General features: G+C 40.9%; 1 protein-coding gene across 1 annotated transcript in view; it reads left to right on the forward strand.

Moving 5' to 3' along the window:
• Positions 1–428: 428 nt before the first annotated feature.
• Positions 429–12,989, forward strand: part of LRIG3 (leucine rich repeats and immunoglobulin like domains 3) — a 44,987-nt gene continuing 32,426 nt past the window's right edge. The window contains exons 1-3 of the mRNA XM_051632571.1: positions 429–835; positions 8,323–8,394; positions 8,670–8,744. Coding sequence (XP_051488531.1) covers positions 642–835; positions 8,323–8,394; positions 8,670–8,744 — 341 coding nt within the window. The 5' untranslated portion in view covers positions 429–641. The remainder of the gene's footprint in view (positions 836–8,322; positions 8,395–8,669; positions 8,745–12,989) is intronic.

A 12,989-nucleotide genomic window follows, 5' to 3' on the forward strand; every position in this document is an offset into this window, starting at 1 on the left:
AGCACCGGGGCGCCCTCGCCTTCGCGCCTCAGCCCGGGCTCGGCAGGCGACGCTGAGGGCCCGACGCCCTGGGCACGCCGGACCCGCTCTCCTCTCCCGCCCGCTCCCGGAGAGACCGGGGTCGGCAGCGAGAGCCCGCACATGAGCGCGCCATGTCGCCAGGGCGGCCGTCGGCTTCCCCTCGGGGCGGGCTGTGCGCCTGGGGAGCCCCACGCCAGCCCACCCGCGTCCCGATCCGCCGTCCCACACCACCCCTGTCCCGGCCCCGTGGGGTCAGGCCGGCCTCCCCCCAGCACGGCGCGGCGGGCTGGGGTTGCGGCTGTCACATGGCAGGGGGAGGGGGCTGCGGCGGGGCGGGCCGCGCTCGGGGCTCCCCCGGCCGGGCGGAGGCGGGCTGAGGCGGTGCGAAGTTTGCGGAGTGGCTGGCGGCCGGCGGCTGTGCGGGCTCCCCTCCCCGCTCTTTCCCATTAGTTTTTTTCTACACCCCCCCTCGTCTCCTACCACCTTCCCCCTTAGCGGCGGCTCCGGGGCATGAGCTAGAGCCGCCACCCGCGCTGAGAGGCGGGAGGTCGCGCCGCGCCCAGCTCTGTCAGTGAGGGAGCGCCCGGGACGGGAGCGCGGGCAGCGGCTCCGAGCCCGCCATGCCCCGCCGACCCCACGCGGCGCCCGCCGCTCGGCTGCTGCTGCTGCTGCTGCTGCTGCTGCCGTGGCTGGGGGGGGGCTGTGCCGCCGCCCGCTGCCCCTCGCCCTGCCGCTGCGCCGGGCACCTCGTCGCCTGCAACCGCCTGGATCCGAGCCGGCTGCCCGAGCGGCTGCCGCGGGGGGCGGTGCAGCTGTGAGTATCGGGGCGGCAGGCACCGCGGGGGGCTGGGGGTGCTGGCTTGCACCCGTCCGCCATCTTCGGCGCCTGGGGGTCGGGGTGCCCGCGGGGGCCGCTCTCCCGTCGGCAGGCGGGTCTGGGGATGGGAAGCGCATGTTTCGAGGCGATGGCAAAGCGGGAGGTGCGTGGGGCGGGAGGGGGCAGCGCCTGGGGCCGGCGGCCGAGCTGTCAGCGAGCGCGGCGGGGGCGGCGGCCGCAGCGGGACAGCGCTGGGCCCTGGGGCGGGCTGCGGCTCCGGGCGGCCCTGGCGATAAAGCGCCGGGGCTGAGATCGGGCCCGGGAGCGCTGGTCCGTGTACTGGGAGGGGGAGGAGGAAAGTTCTGATGACTTTCTTGGAAAACGTGCAGTAATCATCAAGTGAATACTGATTCAAAACTAGTCTCGGTCTTGTTTGTGGAGTTCTCCATTCACCGAAAGTTTGGGGTTTGATGGATTTACTATCCCTGAAGGTTGCCCCGCGCCGTCCGGTGGCACGGATCCACCGAATCTGCAGCAACACATCCTGAAATCCCATCTGTGCAAAATTTACTTTCAGTGCTAAACTTTTATGGACACAGCATAAATTACGGGATCTTTCTAAAAAAACTGAAAATAGCTGAGGGACTTCTCACATTTGTTTTTAATCTGTTGTCACTCAGAGATCTTATATATTAGTTGTATTAATTTTCTGTTACATTTCCAAAGCAGATTGAGATAAGGACTTTAAAGTAAACAGGAAGACTTTCAATTAGTTGTGGCTAATTCTGTTCAATTGCCTCGTCTGGAGGTCATGCTGCTTCACTCATGAAATGTGGATGGCTGTATTGACACCATATGGAACTGAACATAGGAATGGCCCTGGGAGGTGAATATTTCCAGGAGTGGTATAGGAAAGTGTGAGGAGAAATGAACTTTTTTTTTTTCTTTCTTTTGGTTTATGTGATTGAAGCATGTGAATCAAATACTGGACCTGCTTTACATTCAGGAACTGGCTTTGCTTCCTGTTAAATTTCATCCCTCCTGTTCTTTTGAACTATTTCATAACACTAACGTAAGTTTTCTGACAAAACCTAGGGTTTCTTTTATACTAATCTAAGCTTTATAAGCTTAGTTTCGTAGCTTAGGTTACTTTAGCACTGTTAAGTGTGTTCAGGTGTAACAGCATGCCAAACAAAAAAACGAGGGCAAAAATCACCGAACTTTAGTTTTTAGAGTTACTTTAAAAAGCATTTTGCATTAGCAGTAATTCAAATTTGTCTTTCCGACTTATGTTACTGAGAGACAATAAAACACATAGCAGGGCTTTTTTGTTAGCTAAAGGGAGGTTTTTCTAATTAGAATTCCCTTGGTAGTGTAAATTGTCCTTATGTAAGTTCACATTCCTTTAAAAGTGTGAGAAAATAAGTTCCACTTGTATAAATAAGCTTTGGTCTGTTGTAAGAAACCCTGCTGTGATTACTCATTGGACAGCTGTGTCACTGCTCTTAAACTCACAGGAGTACATCTTTGTAGGTGTCACCAAACCATGTGGTCTGGCTGCTTTTGTGTAAATATTTCTTTTGTTTGTGTCAAATGCCTTAGAAGTGCCCTGCTCTTTCTTACTTCCCCTCTTCTTAAGAGAAGAAGGAAGAGTGTGGGGTTGCTTGTTACCTTCAGCTACCCCAGTACTTGGACCTGGGATTGCGCAATCTGCAAGATTATAGTGCATTTCAGTTTTACATACGCAAAAAGGGTTTGACTAGCCTGGATAATTGTTGGAACAAACTGTGCACTTAGAAATTGTAAAAAGACTGTTTATAAATTTTATTAGTGTATGTTTACTGTGTTTTCCGAGGAAGTCCACAGTGGGTATAGCCATAGGCTAGTAGTTTAATTGCAGGCTTTCCAATCCTCTTTAGAAACAATAGCTATTACACCGTGTCTCAACTTATGCAGACGAGATCTCCCAAGCAAGAGAGCATAAGCTTCAGTGCCTCAGAAGGTCTAGGCCCGCGTTGGACTTTACATGGTCCTTGGCCCATCTGTCTTCTCACCCAGATAGAGTAGGTCAGATGAAGCTGGTTTCCTAAAGCTCTGTTTCGCTTTTCATTATTCTTGTGTTCAGATCCCTCGGTATTATAAAATGAGAGTGTCTAATGTGGAAAGGCTACATGACCTCAGAGTAGACAAGGAGGGAAATTAAAAAAAAAGTGAGCGTTAAGTATGGAGTTATGTCTCCTTTTTGATGGCAAGCGTGATACTGCTATGTATGGAAGTGGCTTTAAAAATAGGGTGCACACAGGCTGTAATTGCCAAATGTACTGTGATTTCAGCCCAAAATACCATCTTCTGAAATCTTGCCTTCATAGAAGGTAACAGTCTGCTGAAAACTGATGAACATTTGTAATACCTTTGTCTACAAATAGGTTCAAAGTTAGATTTCAATTTACCTCTAGGATGTGTATCCCAAGATTGCAGGAGTGTGGCTTTTTTAGAACTGTTGTAGCAGAGCGGGACATGGAGGGAGGGAGAGAGGAGGAGGAATGTTGAGTGCTGGCCCGTGTCCTCCATGTGTGCAAACTCTTGGTGGCATGGCTGTACCCCACCCAGGTTCACTGAGGAATGCTAAAACTGTCGGTGGGGCAGGAGGGAAAGTCTGAAAGATGGTTTTCACTTGTGTTTGTATTACATCTTTAGTATTTACATTTTATAAATCCTCTAGTTCTTTACCAGGATTGCCAGAAAAAAGGGCCGTATGGTTTTCACAGCTGTTTTTCAATATTTTCCAGACTAAAACTTGAACATTGCAAGCTGATTTATGAGTCACTTTGGATCAGTGTTTTAAAACAGCTACAGCCTGGCTTTTTGTTTTTCAGCTCTCCTGATTTCTGCTGAATTAGCAGCTCTATAGGCCCCAGTGGGACTGATTAAGAAGCTGTTGCTGGATTTGCATTTTAAAATTTGACTTGGGGCTCAGGTTTCTGAGTTCTCAAAGGAAGAAGATGATAATTGTGACTAAGTGTTGTAAATTAAGTTAGAGTCTAAAAGTTACGTTTATAAAATGTGTGAAGAAGTACTTGCACTCTCTCTTTGTGTGTTAGGCCTTCCTTTCAATTTTTTATCACACAGATGTTAATGTTCAGAGTTACGGTTCAGCTTTCTGATGCAGAGGCTTGTAAGTTATGAAAGACAGTAATACAAATGTAGTGGAATATAGAAAATACGTTATTTCATAAAACACATTCTTAAAGGGTCTCAACAACTGGCAAGCTTTTTCAAGTGAAGGCAATTCTACATATATACTGAATCACTTTTATAAGAAATCTGAGGTGAAGATCAAGTATATATACATGTTATTGTTGTAAGGAATTTCATAATATAAATCTGGTTTCTGAAGTTTTGAGTGCATTCAGTGTTATATCTTTCATGGTTTTCAAAATTCTGCTAGCAAAAGTAATCACAGAGGAGATTTTTCTCCCCACTTGTAATGTGATTTTAACAGACAAGGAAAATTCAGAAAAGGAAAATGCATAGTAATAATCTTAGTGTTTTAATGTCGTCAGTTTCCTTTCTGTGAAGGAAAAATACTGATTTGCTTTCAAACCTTTTCTTTATACTTGTGTTAAGATACACTGAGAAATACATTGGAATGCAATGCACTTGTAGGAATTATAGGTTTTTTTATTTTAAAAATGCCTCAGATCCAGTGATTATAAGTTTCAGAAACTTCTATAGGCTTAGGCTTCACTTAGAATATTAGTAAAAGACAAATATTTTAACTTTTGGGTTACTTCCAGCCACACTGATTTAACTTAAAAATGTGACTTACAAGGCTTTTTTTTCTGGAAATTTCTCATGAAATAATGTTTAATAAAATATTTATAATTCATATATCCAACAATTGGTAGACAAGCACATACACAGCTGTGTGAAGCAGGCACTTCAGTGTTGTTTGGAGAGGTTGTTTTGTTGTTTTACTTTGAGGATTTTTGTAACTTGTATTTGACAACCTGCTGTAAGTAAACCAGGAGTGAGGAATTTGTACATATATATAATTTTAAAGCTACACGGAAAATCTGAGGGTATCTTTAGTGTTAAAAACCAAACACCAAAAAAATAGTTTGAAACGTAGCATAAGTTGTTACGCTCACAGTTGCCTTGATGGACTCCAGATGGATGTGAGCTTGAGCTACGAGTGAAAGTGTCTGGCTCCAGTGTGGTGATCATGCACAGCAGTGGTTGTAATTGCAGGATTTTTATAGTGTAAGGACTCTGCCAGATTTTTTTTTTTTTAAAACATGTTATAACTCCAGCAGAACAAATCTACTCACGTCTGTTACTGTCTGGTAGGTCCTTTAGGCAAACATATTTTAAATAAACCTTTTGCAGAGTTTTTGCATGAAATGAAGAAATGCAGGTTTTTAGCACTAACGTTGAAAGCTCTTTGTTGAAATAATTACTGATTCCTAAGTCTTGTCTGAAGCATGAAGAACAGTAATGTTTTAGGCACTAACAGCCATAACTTCACTAAATATTGGCTGTTTATTTGCATAGTTCTTATAATCCCTACAGACTAAAGCCAAATATTGAATAAAGTTTAACGGTAAAAATTGTCTCTACTTTGTCTGCTTTAACGGTCCAAGTTAGATTCCTGTCTAGGTCTTTGTAACAGCATGTTTTCTCAGTATTTACATTTAAGAACACAGTATGAGCATTTCAAATCTATGCAGCGAATGTCTTCAGATGTTAAACAAAGGGATTTTTCTCCAGTCTAATGCCAGACGAATATTTGCACTAGATTTTTAAGCAGTGAAAGATGCAGTCCTTTAACTCAAGTGTGGTTAACCTCATTTACAGGAGAACTCAATATCATAATGATGAAACTAACATTTGTGGGTTTTTGAAAATGTTAGCACTGTATTGGTTTTCCATCTTTTAAGAGGAAAATCTGTAGGGGTTTAGATACCTGGAATGAGCTGCGGGTATTTATTAGGTGCTTGAGTCCAGAGCCGAGTCTCAGAAAACATCCCCTTGGTGGCCACCTGAAGGTAGGAGAGGATGTTTCCCATTTCTGTGTGTCTTAACCCAGCCTTCGCCCTCCCCCTTTTTTTTTTTTTGTGCTGGAAAATGCGTTTTGCACCTGTGGGTCTGCCTTGTGCATGCTCATGTGCAGCCCTGGCTTGGGAAATGTAGTACTTATCTCTTCCCTGCCCATGGCTGTGAGCCATTACCACAGCTCTGCAGCCTGCTGGGCCTGATCCAGTTGGTTGGCTCAGAGCACACCTCATAACCAGGCCCTGCTTGTGTCCCTCGTAAGGCCTGTACATTCCTGACCTTATTTTTAATGTTTGATTTTTATTATTTTGGACTGCTGAGTCCAGGGGAGGACAAAAGGGACAATGGAGTTGTCCTGGCAACGTTGAACAAGTACTACATAAAGCACCAAACTGTTTGGGGAGCCTAAAACATGATTTCACTGTCCCTGTGTGCTGTTGAAGAAGCCTTAGGTGCCTGGTTGGGTTGCAGCGTTATGCCTGTATCCAAGCATCTGCTATGGCCATTGTAGAGAAATCAGAGTTCTCTGGATCTGTAGTTGTTAAAGACTTTGTCACAGAGCAGAACATGCAGCACAGCCCCTGAACCTGACTTGTTTTAAGGCATTTCTTGTCTCTGTGCAGCTGAAGGGTAAAGAAACACTGGAACAGGCTGCCCAAGGAGGTGGTTGAATCACCATTTCTGGCGGTATTTGAAAGACCTCTTGATGTGGGGTTTAGGAACATGGTTTAAGCACTGGATTTGATAGAGTTAGGTTAATGGTTGGTAAAGTTAGGTTATGGTTGGACTTGATCTTAAAGGTCTTTCTAACCAGAAGAATTCTCTTGATTCTGTGATAATGAAATTTCTTCACTTCCAGAAGAAGTAGACATGTCCATAGCATTCAGGCCTCGTATGTTCAGTGTAGGTGACTATGCTGAGTCATATTGTCCAGAAAATGTAAGGAATCTGGAGTTTCCTCATAGATTCAGCTCGAAATGCACGTGGCTTGATGAAGACCCCAGACATGTTCAATGACTGTTCAGTGCTTCATTAGCATGGGAAAAAGTGTCATGAAGTGTGGGAAATTTCTTTGTCTTTATATGATACCACGGCAGCTCACTGCTGAACTGTGCTGGTGCCATTCGTCGTGTGTCTGCATTGCACACTCTCACTGGAGTAAGTTTAGGAATGCGTTAAAAAATAATGTAGTTTTTGTTTGCTGGCTTGGATAAATGCAGTGTTACAATGTCCAGTGAGCACTTTGCAGATGGCTGAATTGGTACAGATGAGGTAGTGAGAGAGGGCAGTATGGGAGCAAGAAGGTGCTTGTTGTGGTGGATGAGTGACTAAGAAAGGGGATGTCTTCAATGGGGTTAGCCGTGATTACAGGATCAGTTGTGAATCTATACCACTTCCACAAAGCTCTCTAAACGTGCAAGTTTGTTCCTCTAATTAGCTTCTCTGCCATCTACTAAGTGGTCATCTTATTTTTTTCTGTGATGTTTTCAGTACTTCTGAGGCTACAGCAAAAGTTTCTTAGAACTTCTATGGCATTGTTTAATGTTAGAGGGGACATATGGTGAAGATGCATGATGTATGTAGGGAAAATAATTCCTTGATGGTGGTCAAGAAAATGTGTTGCATTCTTAGTACCTTGGCTTTTTTTGTAGCAAACTGCAAAGATGTTAACAAGATTTCTTGTAAACTGCATTGATATATATTTGGGATCTTCAGTTCAGGATGGTGCATGCTAATTGCTTGAACTACTTCTTCAAGTGCAATTAAGGGCAGTATTAATGTGACTAGTATATAGACATCTTAGAAAAGAATTAGGCCTTCCTGTGTCTCTTTTCTTCTGATATTGCTAAGATCCCCATTAATTTGAGTTATGTAAGAATGGAGTCCCAAAGTGTGTGAAAGCATGAAAATAGAATTGAGATTTATGGACAGTCGTCATTGTGTACTTATGATCTGTGTTTGGCTTTAGAGAAGAAAGTGAGAAGAGTAAATGATACAAATACTAAGTTTGACTCAAGGAGTGAGATTGCCGTGAATCTTGGTTTATGAGTTTTCCTTCATAAGCTAAAGCAAAGAAGGTGCTTTAGCTGTATCTTGTTGTGAAGGGATAGGAAGAAAGATTGTTGATATGAGTCAACATCTTGAGATGTTTTTCTGAGTGTTATACGTACCTCAATAAACAGATCGAAGTGCTTCAGAGGTATAGGAAATTCTTTGACATTGCTGGCAGTGATCAAGGTATTTACACTTATTTATACTTTGTATTCTCAAGTGAGTTTCTATTCTAATTTTACTGATATTAAAACAAATCCCCACAACTTTTTAATTAACTTGGAAACAAATGATGTAATATTTTGCTTAAAATTGTATTGCTTTACCTAATATTTTGTGGCAAAACTGACAGGCTGTTTGTTTTTGTAACCTCATAGGGACTTAAGTCACAACAAATTATCTTCAATCAAGACCAGTCTCTTGGATCACCTTCATAGTCTTCGGGAAGTGTAAGTTAATTTGTCTTAATTTAAAACCAAACAAACAAGAAAAAAAAAACAACCAAAAAAACCCAACCAGTGTTTGTGTATGCTAATTGTATAGCTAGTTCTCTAGGGATACTTGGTTGAACAACAAAGATGTTTGCTGTTCTGATATTTTACATTAAGTGAAACTGGAATTATTTTTTTAATTTTGGAGTGGTACTGTTCAGCAATGTAGGAAATCCAATGTATGTATTTCTGATTAATATTAAGGCTGATTGTCCCTTTTCTAATATTAATAGGAAGCTGAACAACAATGAACTGGAGATCATTCCGGATCTGGGGCCAGTCTCTGCAAATACAACTCTTCTGTCTTTGTAAGTAGATCTTATTCTTGTCCATACTTAGTGGAACTAACTCTACAGGGTTCATGGAAATATGTGCGTTACAGAGATTAAAGTGAAATAATTGGAAATAGAGCAGCTTGTGGTTAGGAAGTCGATTATGTCATTATTTAGCACGTTGTTTAAAATCGGTATAATTGAGCTTAATCCTTCTAGTTTTTATGCTTCCCTCAGATGCAAAGACTGAATTAGAATTAATTTATGTTGTGGTAGGGCCCAGAAGCCTCAGCCCTGCTCTGCAAGGCATTGTACAAACATAAGTAAATGTTATACAAACTTGTACAATGCAGACATGAAAACAAGAGTTATACTCTATCATTATGCATCTTGGCTGAAATCCCACTTGTGTTAAATTATGGTAGAATTCTATTAATTTCAGTGGGCAACAGGGGGAAATCCCCTCAAGACACATCTTCAGTCTAGGTTAGTGTCTAGGTTAGAAGATGTGTTGCCAGTATCTTTAAAGTGTCTTTCTGAGCCTGTTTTAATGTGTGGCATAATTTTTTCATGGCTGCAGTTAATACATATAATTGCTACACACAATTATGTTTATTGTCTTGTTTGAAAGAATTTAGTAGGTGGCATCTGTAATATGAGTATAAAGTTGTGAAAGGCATTTAAGGCCCATAACCAAACCAGCTGATTTTAAAGGAAATTTATTTCCTGAGGATTTTACTGGAAATAAGTTTGATTTTTAATTTTTTTTTTCTCCCCAGTTATCCAGTTTCTCTAAAGTGTTGAAGGAACTGCTAACATACATAGTTACTATCATACAGTTAATTGGAAAAAAGACACATTTTTTATGTGTGGGATTTGGGTTTTATCAATGGGAATCAAAGTGTCTAAAGCTAGTAATATGTAGCCCTCTGGCCAAATCCTTTCCTTGAATACAAATTGCAAGTTACTTTTTTTGAAGAAGCCTGAAGGGTTAAAACAATACAGTAAACTTCGGAAAGCTGTTCAGTTAATTAAATTGATCATTATTCAATTGCTTACATCTGGTGATTTATAGGGGTTTGTTTTTACTCTAGGCCCAGGTCAGCTAAGTCAGCTGGTGCAGCCGCTGTGTCTGGACTGCTCTGTTTGAATAAGAACTAAGTGACATTTGATACTGATGTGGTTTCTTACAGATCAGAATCAGAAAAGAATGAAAGAAAAAACAGACGGTGTCTGACAAATAACTGTTGAATTTAAGCATATCTTCTATTTTGCATGAGTGTTGACATTATTTTTACACTGGCATAGCATTCTATAGTTTAAGCATCTACTTGATCTAAAGAATACATTTATTTTTTCTTTTTTTTTTTTTTCATCACCTAGCTAAGGTTCTTTTTCCAGAGCTTGGAAATAGTAACATAATTAAGTGGTTTATATCCTCCTGCTTTAATTCTGATGAATGCAAAGTTGAGAATTTGTCTTATCATCTCCTCTAGTCCTTCTCATGGAAACTTAACTAGTTTAGATTAACCTAAAGTCATCCTTCTATAGCTGTGCAAAGATTGTTGTATTCCTTTGAGAGAATAAATTAAAATCAGTCACTGCTGGATTGGTTGTTCCATATCCTTAGGCCACTATCTTAGTTCATTTACTCAGGTGGTTAAACATAGGAAGATCTTTGTTAGATCTCTGATCTGCACTATATATGCTGATACTTAAAAGGAAGGAAAAAAAAAAGATATTTCTAAAAGCTGTTATCATACTACCAGTGCAGTTAAAATAGGTCTGGTTGGGCATTAGCTTGTTCTTATTCTAATTTCCATTACTTCTGTGTGGTGTCAGGAGATTACTGAATATAAGTGTGCTCCAGCTGAGATTTAATACCTATTCTGTGACCACAGCAGAGGTTCCTTGATACTAGTATGGGAGAAAAAATTAAGTAATTGAAAGATTTCGTTTTAACTTATGAATGTCAGTGTATAATAGTTAAAATGTTTGTTTTTTCATTTTTATCAAAACATACGTACAAATAGAAACAAAATTATTGAGTTGTATTACACTGTTCAAAAAATAAACCATTATCTTTCTTTTGCAAAGGTTTCTCTTTAAGATACCTTAAAAGTTGGGAGTTGTTTATGAAAATATGTTAAATCTTATTTTAGTGAAAAGAATATTAATAAAGAGGAATGAACATACACTAGTTGTCTGGAATAAAATTTTGTGTACTATAGTGGTGTCATAGACAGATATTCAATCTAACAATACATGTGTTTTAGATATAAAAATATGTTTATTTTTTTCTGTTATTTGGAAGGGTTGAATCAATCTGAGTTAAAATGGTATCTAAGTCATGTGAAGAAAACACACACGGAACAATTAAAACTTAATTTTTAGAACCACTCTTTGAAGAATAACTGTACTTGAAATATCTGTTGACTTTCTTCAGGACTTTAAACTTTTATATGAAAGGAGCTTGTGGAGCCTTTCCAAAACAAGCCGCTGTTTTCTTGTCGAGTCTTTGTTCTGACTTTCAAATAATAGCAGAAAAGAGGATGCTAGTCTTCTGAAATTTGATTTCATTACATTTCTTATGAGATGCACATATGTTGGTTCATTATTGTCAGTTGAAAAGCCAGTTGTTTTTTCCAAGGACACTTGAAGCAATGTTGTGGAAGTGGTGCCCTTCTTTCTTGCCAAAATATTAATTGTTGAAGAAACTCTTTTCTCGCAAGACTTTCTTTTCACTTCTTAGTACTTGTCACTCAGCTATGGAGCCTTAGAATTTTACCTGTTCTGCAAGAATTTTCTTGCCCTGCAAAGGAGATTACACTGCTGGTATGTTTACAGTGAATAATACGGAAGGTATCTCCACTCAGCTCTGTATGTCTGAATTCTTTGAACAGTATAAACAAGCATAGGTGGATTATCATGTTAGTGTAGTTTCCATTTCTGGAGCTACCTCATTTCTAGGTGTCTAATTTATATTTATCTAGCTTAGATATTTACATGCTGTTGAATTATGCGGGGTAAACGTATCCAGAGCAGTAGATGTTCCCAATCTCATGGTTGCAGTCTGTCAATAACATGAAACAACGATGCCAACGTTTTGTTTTCATGAATGCCAGGTGAGAGTTGAACACCATGGGAGAGAGAAATATCAGGCAGCCACACCCTGGCAAGGCCTTACGTTTGTGTGAAGGAATATACAAGCACACACAGGCGCACTCATGTTATATGGCTGGAGATGCATCCAGGATTTTATTCATGTGATAAGTATGTGTCTTGTCACATGGTGCAGGAGAGCTTCTGAGCCTCCTGGGAACCTGGAAACTGCTGTGAGCTAAATAGTTGGTACTGCTGCATACTCTGGTCAGGAAGGCTTTAGGTTGTGAAGCTATGATGGTTGCCTGACACTCACAGGTACAATACATTTGGGACAGAGCAAAGAGTAGGGTTTGTCTTCCCTACCTTAAGGTCTTGAAAGTTTAACATTATAAATATAAATTACTAACTGTAGATCTTCAGGATGAATGGAGAAGAAAAAGCTCTCTCTGAAGAGATTTGTCTTCCCTAAGATAGTTGAGATGATCTTCCTACTGAGGCCCATCTAGATAGCTATTTCAATCAAACCTTTTAATGTTTGAAGATAGGTTCATTTTGAAACATCTAGCCAATGTACTTGGGCATGCCTGTCTTACCGTGATAATACTTGAAAAGGTCTGATTGCATCTTTCAGCATGTTTGACTGTTTAAGTCGATTATTTGAAATTAAAATTGCAGGGTGTTCTTTTTGCTCAGCCAACCAGCTCTTTTCTCTGTCTTCTGCTAGAGAAGGCAGGAAGAGAACATTTTATCAAGGCAGAAAATGAGAAGTTCAGCTGTTTACCAGGTCACCAGCTCTCCAGTCAGCCAAGTAGTTCTAGCCAGGAGGCCAGGTCCCGTGAAGTCCTGGACAACGTAAGCTTTTGTGGGGAAAGGAAAACTGGATTTAACAACAGATTAACACAAATGTATAATGTACAGATGCCACACACAGTAATGTATGTGTATTTATCTGTCCCTAGAAGTAAAATATTAGATATTTCCTAATTTGTATTCCTGCAGTGCTTGGAAAAACAGTTATATTAATGTAGAATTGCTTTTTATGGTTGTGGTAGAAAATTCTTCAGTTCTGGGAGAATAAACAAAGTACTTTTTTTTGTTTTTGAATAGATGGATCACAGTTGTGTCAGGTAGAGAAATGGGCACTGGTGCCCTCACAGTGGGAGAACAAGCAAAGGT

Source organism: Apus apus, chromosome 1 (genome assembly GCF_020740795.1).
Source record: "Apus apus isolate bApuApu2 chromosome 1, bApuApu2.pri.cur, whole genome shotgun sequence".
NCBI lineage: Eukaryota > Metazoa > Chordata > Aves > Apodiformes > Apodidae > Apus > Apus apus.